At 41.8% G+C, this 14,499-nt stretch overlaps 1 protein-coding gene across 1 annotated transcript in view; it reads left to right on the top strand.

The window, feature by feature from the left end:
* The window catches only part of TMEM163 (transmembrane protein 163), a 159,782-nt gene that overhangs the window by 73,111 nt on the left and 72,172 nt on the right, over window positions 1-14,499 (top strand). The window contains exons 3-4 of the mRNA XM_048869220.1: window positions 8,707-8,750; window positions 9,927-10,018. Coding sequence (XP_048725177.1) covers window positions 8,707-8,750; window positions 9,927-10,018 — 136 coding nt within the window. The remainder of the gene's footprint in view (window positions 1-8,706; window positions 8,751-9,926; window positions 10,019-14,499) is intronic.

Here is a 14,499-nt window from a genome sequence, read left to right as displayed (position 1 = left end):
TGGAGTGAATAATAATTAGCCCTTTTTGTTAATATGTGAGGGAATTGAAAAGAATTATTTGGATTAGACTCAGAGAAAAGCTTTGCACCAATTCCTGATTCACTGCTTGGGTAATGAAGATGGGACAGATTTTCAGCTGATGTCAAACTCTCAATTGTTATAGTTCCTTTGACTTCAGTAGGCTATGACAATTTATATCAGCTGATGATTTGCCCCATACAATTTATATTTTTAATATTTTTTCAGATTTCTATTAACAGTTCAAAAGTCCGGGAATGAAAGATGGTCCTGAGAAACTTAACAGCACTCACTAAAGTTCACTTATTCCTCATCCGCACCTTGAGTCTGCAAAGCTCTTGAGGATATACTGGCTCTTTTCATGTTTGCCCTGGAAAAGACATTTGAATTTACTATTAAATACTAGATAGAGTCCCAAAAATATGTCAAGAACAAGAACGCTTTTCTAAATGAATTTACACACCAATTTTTTGTTTGTTTTTTTGGATGCTTGATCTTGTTTGTTGTTTGCATTACAGTAGTGTCTAGGAGTTCCAACCATGTTCAGGGCCCCATCATGCTAGGCAGTGTACAAATACATAGTGAGAGTTGGTGCTTGCTCTGAAGAATTTATAATCTATATAGACAAGTGTGACCATGCTCTTCAAGGTCCAAGACAAACTACAGGGCAGACTTGAGTAGGGTGAAGAAGCCCACAGAGTTTACTGAAGTAGTTCCCCACCTTCCTTGGGCAGAGGTTACCTGCAACAGTCTTGCTAGAGCCACGCTCCCCATTTCTATGAACATTAGGTGTAGAGAAACCTTTTTGCAAGAACCTATATTTTGGACCTCTCTTACCTGACACTTACTTGCTTCTCCCAGGAAGGCTAATTCTAAAGAAATCATAGTGGGGGGATTGTCTTGCCAGAATCCACACATGAAGGGGAAATTGCTGTAGGCAGATCTCCCCCATCCTGTGTGGCAGGAGAAAGTCAGCCACCTCTCTGACACCATCTTCCTATGTCCCCAGATCTCATGGAAGTCTGTCCAGGAGGGCTGGGTGCATGATACTTTCATTTCCCACTCCTAGCGTCCTGGGATATTTGTGCTAAAAATAACAGCCCTGACTGATTTTGTGTGAAGCTCCTCCTTGTGAGGGAACCTCAAAGAAGAGGGGAGGGGGCACCTACTGGTGATGGATTCTCTGGCTATGCAGTTCAATAAGAGCTGTTTTGCCAGGGAAAAGGTGGGCTTAAAGGGGACCAGAATCAATATGGATGCACAAAACCTCTATGAGAATGGCCTTGTGTCTCCAGTGGATCCTGTGTGATCTGTGGGGCTGGGGAGTTGAACTGTTTGTGCTCTGGTGGCAAGGGGACAGAGATGACCCAGCTAGCAGTCCATTGCAATACACAGCTGACGAGCACGTCACTAGATATTTATTTATGATTTTCCTCCTCATTGCACAGAACAGGACCCATCATCTGATCTGTGCCATTTTATGGAATGGGAGTCCTATGGCTACCTTTGCTGCTGGATCTACAACATGGAAATGCAAAAGTTATCATTCCTGCCATAGCCACTAAACTCTCTGACATGCATTTTAACTAAGCAATGGTGATTTATTAGCTGAGCTTTATTGGTCACATTACTTATCAGCTGGAGGTATTAATAGGCCTGAGGCAAAGCTGTGGGTGCTTTAGCTCTAATTGATTGTTTAGATTGGAAAAAATGACAAATGGGCCTTTATTGCTATTAGAAAACCAATAAGTAATTAAAGAAAATAAAAAATATTTTTCAGCTGTTTAAAATGTTGATTGCTACTTTTATTATTCTAGCATTCCACCCTGCAGCTGCATTTTAGCACCTCAGGCTCTGCCAAGATCTGGAAGTATATCAATTTCTGTCTCCAGCAGAAAAGCAAGGGGAGCTTTTAACATTGTCATCCCTGAGTTAATGTTTGTTTTCATTTGCTTATGGTTTCATGTTTCTAAAATGACGTGTATTTCTGAAGTTTGATGGAAATGTGTCTGTAAGCATGCATGCACAGGTGGGCAGGCGCACACCTACCCACGCTCACTCGCTCTCTTCAGGTTTCAGCCACTTGCCACCTCTTGCCACTTCCAACCACACCTTTCTGTGTACAAGACCACACTGCAGTTAGGATCATTTGGTCTTGAATTGACAGCTCCCTTCTTTAACCTGAAGATGAAGACAGAGGGGCATTCTTGGTGAGGACCTCTTGCCTCTGGAAATAATTCTCTTCTTCTGCCATGAGAGCCTGGATCTGATCTCCTTCAAAACATACTACAAGACTTACATGTTCTCCAAGGGTTTTCCTGTATGGGTGGGGAGGACATCAGGGAATAAATGGAATAGAGGCTATTTTGGGTCAAGGAGGGTTGTCAGGAGGTCTACTTTTAATATTTTTATAAGATCCAAATTATTTTATTAAGGGTTTTTCTTAAGTGCTAGCTATTTTATTCCATACTATGTCTTTGTTATGTGCGTAGAGCTTGTTGTAACTGGAGAAAACTGAAATCAATACGAAAAGTGTAAGCACACACTAATACATTTTGTGGTTGTCATGATGTGCTCATTTCCGTACACTAAACAAAAAGAAACACAATTCTTGTCCTGGAGATCTCCTTTGTGTCTAGATTACAAGAAGGGACCCACAGAACATCCCAGAGGTGGGGATAATAGGAGGTAGAATTCCTAAAATCATTTTTTGGGATCATCATGGAATTAATTAGTTTTAAATCTGATTTAGAATAAGAAGATGCCTGCTTGGTCAGCTGGGATGGGAAGATCATTGCAGGCATGGAGCAGTGTTAAAAAAAACTGCACAGAGAAAAGAAATGAATGTAGCTTGGGGCTGTATAATATAAACACACCCATCTACAAAACTCTGTGTGTGTGTGTGTGTGCCCATATTTTGTTCATGTAACCTAAGCATTGGCATTACACAGATTATATCCACAGGCAGGAAAAACCATTAAATGAGTATTTGTTGCCAGTACTGTGTCCCACTACAGGTCAGCCTTGCTTCCCTGGTCTGGTTCTGGCTCAGCAGTCATAATGGAGAGATGTAGCCCCTGTTTTCAAATAGGAAGTGAAGTGGAGTATGTAGAGGGAGAAATCATGATCTAAAAATAGTGGCTATTTAATCATTTTAAAAGTCACCCAGATTGGTGTTTACAAATAACACCTCCCCCCACCCACCGAATTACGGTGCATATTTAGTGGGAGGAATAGTTAAAAGTATCTATGCTCTTCCAGGTGCTGCGCTAATGAGTGCTTGTTTTAATGACATACTGAAAATTAGGTATTGCTTTTGTGTCAAGTCACAGAGTGAAAATGTCATTGATAAGGCTGGGATTACACCTCTTCAGAGTCATTTTATTCCCCAAACAATCCTGAGAAGTTTTCCTTCCTCCTAAAGGAAATTAGCTTAGTCAGTTTCTAAATAAACACATTTTAAGCTTGTTTCACTCCATTCAGAACTGTTGGACAAATTAGAACGCTTTCCTGATGGTTGACCAGATAGAACAGGGGCAATTAGCTACCTTTTCATGCTACAGACACTTGTTTAAAAGAGATCACAGCAGAAGAAAACGAGGACTATAAAAATGCAGCAGGATTTGGTTCATCAGCTGGATGCTGCAAATTAGCTTGCAGGGCCCGTTGCAGGTTCGCCTTTGATGAGCTCAGAGCTACAGTGGGAACCCTCCACAGCTGTTCACTTCTTCCTCAATCAACTTTCCACCCTCTACAGCAGGCCAAACCCTCTATTTATTCTTTTCCTACCTCCAGCAAGCCTCAGGACAATTCCCTTCTTACCTTAGATACACCATGATGTTGTACCCAGGGCCTAGTCTAGGAATGAGGCAAGCCAGTCATCTGGGGGAGAGGTTTGCCCTCTTCTAAGCTGTGAAAATGACTACAGTCTATGACTGCTGAACATTCGCAAGCATAGCTCACAACAAGTTCACTGAATTTTTAAGCCAAGGTACATTTCAAGTGGGGTGAGGTTCAGTGTAAAGTATCAGTCGAGCTATTCATAACCTTGCTAAAACTCCTGGTGGTCAGAAAACATACATCATGTTTGGTGAAAAAATGTTAAGATTCCAAATCTTTAAAGTTTCTTTTCTATGGTTGATGTCCATTTTTGTGACAGTTGCCTTGGTAATTTACAAATGCAGCTAAAATCTACCACCTAGTGCCCCTACTTTGCTAAAACTATTATGCATAGTATTTCTATGAAATGTATTATCATTAAAATTTCATTAACACTCCTAACACTGTTAATAGTTATAATTTAAAATCTTCAGAATATTTCACAAACTAACCTGCCTTGAGAGCCCTCTGGCAGATCAATAAGTATTACAGTATTGCCACCTCCAACCTCACAAACAACATGCCAGACAAATGCCAGATATGGTGAGACTTGCAATAAAAGCCTAAATAAAAACACTATGTTACAGATATGAAAGCTGAGGCAGAAAAGTCAAGTGATTTTCTCCAGGCTGAGGGGAAGTCATAGTCAGTGCTGGGGTTAGAACACGGGAGCTTCTGGCGTTAAGGCCTGTGCTCAGTCCATTAATCCCACACTTCTTATACAAGTATTGTCACTTACACTGGATATTCATGCAGCAAGAGAAGACGACCCATTAGAGTGAATGGTAATTATGAATGTAAATTCCTGCCCCATGGTTCTGGGGATATATTCTATTTCTTACTGGAGTTTAGAAAAAATAGTAAATTTGTCCCACTGTTTAGCTTTATTGTTAATATTAACTAGAAAGAATAAAGGAACTTTCTTTTAACATAGGACCCACACTGCTGCCTTTTCTCCTGTTAATTTGTATTGACCTACTCTGCAAATAGGAATCAATGTTGCTCTTCAGTGGGAGTAAGCATGGAAGAATCAGGCCCAAGAAGAAAGCCAAGGAAAGTGTGGGCCCCTTAATGAATGAGGGAGGCAACCTAGTGACAGAGGATGTGGAAGAAGCTAATGTACTCAATGCTTTTTTTGCCTCTGTCTTCACGAGCAAGGTCAGCTCCCAGACTGCTGTGCTGGGCATCACAACATGGGGAATAGATGGCCAGCCCTCTGTGGAGAAAGAGGTGGTTAGGGACTATTTAGAAAAGCTGGACGTGCACAAGTCCATGGGGCCGGACGAGTTGCATCCGAGAGTGCTGAAGGAATTGGCGGCTGTGATTGCAGAGCCATTGCCCATTATCTTTGAAAACTCGTGGCGAACGGGGGAAGTCCCGGATGACTGGAAAAAGGCTAATGTAGTGCCAATCTTTAAAAAAGGGAAGAAGGAGGATCCTGGGAACTACAGGCCAGTGAGCCTCACTTCAGTCCCCGGAAAAATCATGGAGCAGGTCCTCAAAGAATCAATCCTGAAGCACTTACATGAGAGGAAAGTGATCAGGAACAGTCAGCATGGATTCACCAAGGGAAGGTCATGTCTGACTAATCTAATCGCCTTCTATGATGAGATTACTGGTTCTGTGGATGAAGGGAAAGCAGTGGATGTATTGTATCTTGACTTTAGCAAAGCTTTTGACACGGTCTCCCACAGTATTCTTGTCAGCAAGTTAAAGAAGTATGGGCTGGATGAATGCACTATAAGGTGGGTAGAAAGTTGGCTAGATTGTCGGGCTCAACGGGTAGTTATCAATGGCTCCGTGTCTAGTTGGCAGCCAGTGTCAAGTGGAGTGCCCCAGGGGTCGGTCCTGGGGCCGGTTTTGTTCAATATCTTCATAAATGATCTGGAGGATGGTGTGGATTGCACTCTCAGCAAATTTGCGGATGATACTAAACTGGGAGGAGTGGTAGATACGCTGGAGGGCAGGGATAGGATACAGAGGGACCTAGACAAATTGGAGGATTGGGCCAAAAGAAATCTGATGAGGTTCAATAAGGATAAGTGCAGGGTCCTGCACTTAGGACGGAAGAACCCAATTCACAGCTACAGACTAGGGACCGAATGGCTAGGCAGCAGTTCTGCGGAAAAGGACCTAGGGGTGACAGTGGACGAGAAGCTGGATATGAGTCAGCAGTGTGCCCTTGTTGCTAAGAAGGCTAATGGCATTTTGGGATGTATAAGTAGGGGCATAGCGAGCAGATCGAAGGACGTGATCATCCCCCTCTATTCGACATTGGTGAGGCCTCATCTGGAGTACAGTGTCCAGTTTTGGGCCCCACACTACAAGAAGGATGTGGATAAATTGGAGAGAGTCCAGCAAAGAGCAACAAAAATGATTAGGGGTCTGGAACACATGAGTTATGAGGAGAGGCTGAGGGAACTGGGATTGTTTAGCCTGCAGAAGAGAAGAATGAGGGGGGATTTGATAGCTGCTTTCAACTACCTGAGAGGTGGTTCCAGAGAGGATGGTTCTAGACTATTCTCAGTGGTGGAAGAGGACAGGACAAGGAGTAATGGTCTCAAGTTGCAGTGGGGGAGGTTTAGGTTGGATATTAGGAAAAACTTTTTCACTAGGAGGGTGGTGAAACACTGGAATGCGTTGCCTAGGGAGGTGGTGGAATCTCCTTCCTTAGAAGTTTTAAGGTCAGGCTTGACAAAGCCCTGGCTGGGATGATTTAATTGGGGATGGGTCCTGCTTTTGAGCAGGGGTTGGACTAGATGACCTCCTGAGGTCCCTTCCAACCCTGATATTCTATGATTCTATGATTAAATAAGCATATTGGTCCACAGGAAGTATTATATAGAGTTTACTTATAGAGTATAACGAATAAATAATGATACAGTACTTCATATTTGTTTACTCCATTTCATCTGGAAAGATCCCAGAAACATTTTATAAACTACAGAGTAGAGCGATCACTTAACACTGAAATGCAGCAGATACTTTTTTGTCAGTTAGGGTTGTCAGGCATCCAGTTTTCGAAATGCTCAGTCAAAAAGGGACCGTGGTGGCTCCGGTCCGCACAGCTGACTGGGCCACTAAAAGTCTGGTTGACCACAGTGCCAGGGGGGCAGGCAGACTCCGTGCCCGGCTGTGCGTGGCTCCCGGGAAGTGGCCAGGAACCATGGCCAATGGGAGCTGCAGGGGTCGTGCCTGCGGGTGGGGCAGCACATGGAGTCCCCTGGCCACCCCTCTGCATAGGAGATGGAGAGACATGTCGCAGCTTCCCAGGAGCTGCATGAGGTCAGCGCCGCCTGGAGCCCTCACCCCGAACCCGCTCCCATGCCCTAACCTCCTGCCCCAGCTCAGAACCCTCTCCCACACCCCAACCCCCAGCTTGGAACCCTCTCCCACACCCCAACCCTCAGCCCCAGCTCTGAACCCTCTCCCACACCCCAACCTCCTGCCCCAGCCCTAAGCCCCCTCTCACACTCTGAACATCTCGGTCACAGCCCAGAGCCTCCTCCTGCTCCCTAAACCGCTCATCCTCAGTCCCACCGCAGAGCCCGCACCCCCACCTGGAGGCCTCACCCGCTCCTGTACCCCAATCCCCTGCCACAGCCTGGTGAAAATGAGCAAGTGAACAAGGGTGCAGGAGAGTGAGCGATTGAGGGGAGGGATGGTGTGAGCAGAGGTGGGGCCTTGGAGAAGGGGTGGGGGAAAGGGGGAGACAAGGGTGTTCGGTTTTCTGCAATTAGAAAGTTGGCAACCCTGCTGTCAGTACCCAGCAGTTTCTACATCAGAAAGTGAGGAAATGCCACTGCAGACTGAATGGAATCAGGCAGAATATAAATACCTAAATTGCAATGTGGCCAGGATACAAGAGTTAACAGACATGCCTGTGCTTGAAACAAGCATCATGTGATCTTTAAAGGCTGCAGGTGGTCAGAACTAGAACTGGGGTAAAATTTTCCAAAAAAAGTTTTCCACAGCAAATGCTGATTCAATGGAATCAACACTTTTCACAGGGACCCACCAACTTTTGATGGAAACTTGCCTGCGTGGTTTTTCTACTAGTCTCCCCACCAACCAGCATGCTGGTGGATGGGTTGCCCAGCTTTCTGAGGTCCCTAGGTACCCAGGAGCTGGGTGGCTGGGGACTCCTGGACTCCTCAGACTGTCCAGGGAGCAGGGCAACTAGTTTCCCACTTGGCCAGCTCCCTGGTTCCTTGGGTGCCCTGCTAGGTTGGCTGGCTTCATGGTTTTTCTGACAACAAGCTGGTCCAGCAGCCAGCTGGGAAGCTAGCTTACCCACCAGCCCAGAAATTTTGGAAAAATTCTATTTTGGTTCTTCTAAAATAGATTTATTGCCAAAATTTGTGCATTTGGGGCTTTTCACTCTGATTTGGAACTAAAAAAAATGCAAATGCAAAAGTTTCTATGGGACAGAAATTCTGGTTCCTGCACAGCTTTGGTCACAACCTCATCTGAAGGGCAGCACTCCCAGCAGCACAGCGCCCCTGAATGTCATACTTGGGCATTGGCCCAGTGCCATCTTGGAAGAAAGAGGACCACTTACTGGCTCACCACACCGTACCCTATAGCATGTTGTGCCTTCGCCGTAGGCCTCCCCTATGTCTTTGTATGCGAATTGAAAGAAGCACGGCCTATTCCTGCAAGCTGGTTTTGCAGGTAATTAATGCTGTAACTTGTTTTCTATGTACATGTGCATTTTTCTTCTTTTCAAAGTGCAACTCTCCTCTTAGATGAAAGAAAATACCCAAAAGACGTTTTAAATTATGCTAAATAATATTTTCTTTCTTTTAGCTGTCTCCATAATGAGGTACAGTGCATCATCATTTGGATTTGCTGTAAGTAATCTTACAATTTAAATATGTTTCACAGTGAGATGTTATGTTGCATGCAATACCTGAACTCTCACTGTAATTTTTCTTAGCCAAGGAGTGCATCAAGGTGCAGTAAAAGAAAATCAGTGACTCACCGGAAAGATCATTGTTTAAACCTGAAGTAATAGGTAAAAGTGTTGGGGTGGTCTGCTTTCAATCTCAGCAGATGAAGGCATCCATATCAATGCTAAACCATATCTTATGCTGATGGACGTTATAGAAAAAGCTAAGAGGGAGAGGTATTACAAACCAGAACCAATTTTCCATTTCAAGGTCCTGCAGCATATTTATCCCCCATGCAGGTGTAGATCTGAGGTCCCAACTTCAATTGTGAAATCCTGTCCCTATCGAAGTCAATGTCAAAACTCCCATTGACATCACTGGAGCCAGGATGTGATCTTTGGTCTCTAAAAATTGCTACTATTTTTCAATTTGCAGTTGAACACTAATATATTCTCAATAGAGATTATCTGCAGAGAAAACATTCCCAATTAAATGAAAAACAACATGAAAGTCAAACATTTTGTATTTTTTTTGTGAACTTGAAAGTGGGACTGTTTCTGTGAAAAATTTGAGTTGGGTGTGTGAATTATTCTGGGCATAGAGAAGAAAGATAAATTAACTCAAATCAGAGAGTAAGGAAATGCTTAATGGGCCAGTATTGAGCTGAGATGGCACTGTATCAGAAACCTGTAAAAAAAATTCATGTTTTTAAGTGTTGCAAATGTGAAGATTTTGCTAAAGATGTGGCGTACAGTGAAATTAGATGAAATTCCTTTGCAAAGTCACTGAAAGACAGGTGCCCTTTTTCTTTTAGACTTCATACAAGAAATATATTAGTATTGTAAATATTGTGGTGACCACATTATTGCAAGAATTATTTTTTTATCCAAGTAACTCTGCATGCTGGTGACAAAGCTCTTTCCTTGATTGACTGGGTGAAGTCTGTCTGATATACACCGTGGTGTAATGATACACAGTAAAAAGACTAAAGATCATTTAAATGAATGTAAATCCTACTTTCATTAAAATGATTAGTTGGAGCTGCTTTGTGCCTTGCAGCATGATTACAGATGCGTTGCTTTAACTAAAGTACACCTTAATAACCCACAAAAGCAATTGACTCTGTATCCTTTTCAGTTTGATGCTATCCTGGACGTTTTGTCATCGGTGATAGTTCTCTGGCGTTACAACAATGCAGCTGCTGTACATTCTGCACACAGGGAATACATGTAAGTAAACTTACCTGTTTTTCACTCTGACAGAAGACTGCAGAGCCTTTGCGATGAAGCCGTGATGTTATAGCAGTGAAAAGGACAAAAATTCAAGATGCCAATAAATTTTCATTTTATTTTTATTCAGTTTATGGTCACAAACTTGCAGCCCGAACTCAAACCAACCTCCCCCCATGAAAATGGTTCCACGTCATCATTTCATTTAAGATGCTAAGGGCTCTATTTGTTTCTCTTTGAAGGATCATGTGAGATGATCTGTAATTGCAACCAGCATTGAATTTGCAAATCTTTTGTTTCCCACTCAACTCATTATTCACACTAGGAAGAGTTTCTAGTATTTGATGCTTATGTTATACTTGTTTTTCACCATAACAAAACTGGGGTCTGATCTTTCAGGAGTTGAGCACCCTCAACTCTCATTAACATCATTAGGAGTTGAGGTTGCATAACCCCTGAAGAGATTGGGCCTGGGTTAGCCAAATGATAGGTGGATAACTATGTAATCTAACTACTGTACCCTATGCAAACACACATGCAAATTGTTTTTTAGCAGCATCTACTGTTGATGTGATGACTAAGCGTTTTTCATCATCTACATGTAATTTTAACAAAAAATTAGCACCTGCATATTTGCAGTAGCTAGCTGTAAGGATTTGAAGTGTGGATATGTAATGGTTTTGGCATGAACAGTATGGACAAAGTTCCTTTTTCCAATCTGCAGTGCACCCAGTCACAGTGATGATTCCCACTGTGTCTTCTGCACTGGCTGACAATGTGGAGTTCCCATTGTCAATGCATGTGACAATTGCAGAAGATTCAGTAAAGATTAACAAAGTAATTATGGTTTGACACAGCACATCAGCGAGAATTTCACCCTATGGACTAGTTATAGTGCACATTTCTTTCAAAAATGGGTGCCTAAAGTTAGGCTCCTAACTCCATACTTTGGCATCTAAATAAGTATTGACCAGTGTTCTTTAAATACACAAACTCCAGTTTATGTGACAGGCTACCAGAGCAAAAAGAAGCTGCAAAGTCTACACTGGCAGTGTTTCCTTTTTGCAACTAAAGGCCACAAAGGGCTGCAGTACATATTCATAAAAATCAACACCCACTTAAACCAGGATTGAACTTTGCTTAGTGTCAACAGAGCGACACAAAACATTATTCACACACAATATTCTGGAGAGAGAAAGATGACGATTTGAAAATGGGAGAAAATTATTGGGTTTTTTTGCCAGAGCATTTTTTGTGTTTGTATATTTTGGCTCTTCTTCCGCTTTTCAGAAAAGCCTCAGCCTGTAAAAAGCAATGAAAATTTAAACCCAGCTTCAGTGGGCCTTAGAAAGAAATCTCAGTTATCCTCTTTGGAGCGCTTTTGAGGGCCCCAGAAGCTCCTTAGCCCAGCACAGCATAGGACTCTAGATCTAAACAGAGCTCTTCAGTTGAAAAGCCTTATAAATTTTTTTTCTTGAGGTGTTACCTTCAGAAACAGGTGACTAAAATTAATCTTCCTGCATACATCTGGACTTATTACCCAGACATTTCTGGCATGCCTTGGTTTTATGGAATCCTCAGAGATTCCCTTCAGTATTTAGTTCACATATCTAAGAAATTTTTAGTATGAGTGTAGTATGCCTTATAAAATGCTTTGTAAAATAAATAAGCCTCAATATGAAACAACAATCAGCATGTCTTCAAGCTAGGGATGTATACAGGCAAAATGGCAAATATATTTTGCTTTTTAAATACTTATTTTTAATTTGCCTTTGGGTAACTCCTATGCTTTAACTAAAACCAAACTAATGGGATGGGATTATTGGTCATGCCTTCTAAAGCAAGACATCTAATGTTACATGATGGCATCAATATTAAGCAAAAGAACATTGCCATAGCTTTAACATTTGTATTGTTGGATGGGTGATCTGGTTATCTCTGTGATTTCCCTCTGTAGCTCCTAGAACTGGCAGAGAATCATCATATTATAGTCATGCAGGAGGGTCAATTGCAGCTGTATATTACAAAGACAACTCCTCGGGTGTCAGGTTTTCCTGCTAGGAACATCTCTAATTTCCTGTTGTATTTAATCTTGAAAGATTATGTATGAAATGATTTTTCCTCCACCCTGGGGAGAAAGGGGGCCCTGCAGGTTATTTATTGCTATTATAAATAGCCCTTGCCTCATACGCTCATAATGGCTCTTGTTCTTTTACCATCCTGAAAAGCAGTAGCAATTGTTTTTCTGTGTGTCCGTGTGCCAATAGGGAAATTTGACTTCTGAGTTTTGTAAGGTATGTCCTTCTGCTAGTTGATGCCCCCGCCCTCTGAGGAAAGTTGGAAAGTCATGTGAGCGCTCAAGTTATATGGCGTATTATTCATGTTCAAGCATGCTTAGCCACAGGTGTGTCTCACCAGGGTGGCACTTGCCTACACAGAACTTCTTTGACTCTTTTTGCACTATTTCTGACCACCTTACTCATGCATATATTTTGAAGGAATTGAGCTATTTTTTGAGTAAAGTGAGAAGGATTCAGCCCTTTATTGGCATGCCTCCATTTGTAGCTCTACCTACTCTTGTAAGTAATTGAATTAAATACACATTGGTGAATGTGTGTGTGTGTGTGTGTATTGACCTCTTCGAAGATTCTTCTTCACTCACTTGAATTTCTTAGCAGCAGCTAGCAAACAGTTCTATGTGGTCTAAATACTGTTTTTTGAGACTTGTACCACTTGGCTGAGCCAAGGTCCACTGAAATCAGCCCATTGATTTCAACAGGCGTTGGATCAAACCCAAGTGGTCAGTGTTTGGCAGATCCAGTCCCAACTGTCCAAACTTGCTGACTTTTTGTTTAGTGAGAGACAAATTAAAGACACAAAGGATTAAAAAGCATAAGAAAAAAATACTGAGGGAGAAGAGCCCTGCACATATTTATAGATTCATCGATTATGAAGCTATAAGGAACCATTAAATTGTCTATTCTGACTGCCTATATATATATCCCAGGCCATTAAATTTCATCCAGTTACTCCTGTACTGAGTCCAGTAACTTGGTTAAAGCCTTCTAGAAAGGCCTCCAGTCTTTATCTGAAGACATCAAGAGATCGAGAATCTACCACTTACTTGGATAGTTTGCTCCAGTAGTTAGTCACTCTCACTGTTAAAATTTTTTTTTTGCCTGATTTGAATTTATCTGTCTTCAGCTTCCAGCCATAATTCAGAAGGAATTCAATAAATGTACTAAAACAATTAAACATGAAATAACTGTGTAATCAAAGAATCCAGAAATACAGACAGATGAAAAGCAATGCCTACTGAAATTTTGAAGCGTTCCATAGCAGAGCACGAAACAAAAACAATAGCAGGCTATCATTTTTCTTCTGTTTAGTGAGCCAAACTCTGCTTTGTGTTAAACTTATGCAATCCTGTTGATTTCAATGGGGTTGTAGTTTTATAACTGATGTTAAAATTTGACCTACAGAGTTTAGTTCAGAAGATTTCACACTTTCCACTACAGTGTTCACTTCCTCTCTGAAGACAAGAAAAACCTCTTGCAACAATGATTAGGTATACAGGTGAATAGAAATGGATACGGAACATCTTTGCAATCATTCATGTATAGTTGCTGCTTAATGCAATATAACTTACCTGTTGGATTCTACTTTTTCTAAAGATGCTGTGATAGAGATGGCGTGATAAATTGAAGCATGTAATCAACATCACAAAATTCTCCTCTAATAAAATATCATTAGTGTTTTTTCTTTGTTTATTTTGTTTTTTCATCATCATGGGAAAGGGTGGATGGGTACATTGTGTGTCTGGTAAATTATAATGAAAAAATTACAATTATTTTCTAATTCTATCAGGAGACCTTGCAAATATGGTGGGTATCCTCAGAAACTGGGTCTTTCCAAAAAGATTTAAATTTATGAGCTTCTAAGCCATATCAGCCACTGAGTTTTAGTCTGTCCAGCACACCACTTTTATTTGAGCACTTCGCAGTCTTTACTGTATCTCTTCTCACAATATCCCTGTGAGGCAGGGAAGTACTATTGTTCCCATTTTACAAATGGGAAACTGAGGCACAATGCAATTATTATTATTATTATATAGTTCTGTTTTGACTTTTTAAAATGTAAAAGGGAGTTTGTATCCCAGAGCTCCCTGTGAAATCACACAGCACTAAGAGCCTTACTCCCACCGCCACTGGTGCACTTGGGCTCCAGCCCAAGCAGGAACACCTACATTGCTATTTTTTGCCCGGCAGCTCAAGCCCCATGAACCCAAATCAGTTGATCTGGGCTCTCAGACTTGCTGCTCTGAGGTTTTTGTTTTGGGTAGATGTACCCTCAGTGACTCAGACTGAGATGCTATGAAAGATCAGGCAGAAAAATCCCTTTAGTTTCATAAAACAAAAATGTTTCCCATACAGCGTGATCTAAGCTAAAAAAAGCTATTTAGTGTTAGGCCAAGAGAAGGT

The sequence above is a fragment of the Caretta caretta genome, chromosome 11, assembly GCF_965140235.1.
Source record: "Caretta caretta isolate rCarCar2 chromosome 11, rCarCar1.hap1, whole genome shotgun sequence".
Classification (NCBI taxonomy): domain Eukaryota; kingdom Metazoa; phylum Chordata; order Testudines; family Cheloniidae; genus Caretta; species Caretta caretta.
Note: the sequence above shows the minus strand (reverse complement) of the source record. Positions and strands in the feature narration are given on the sequence as shown.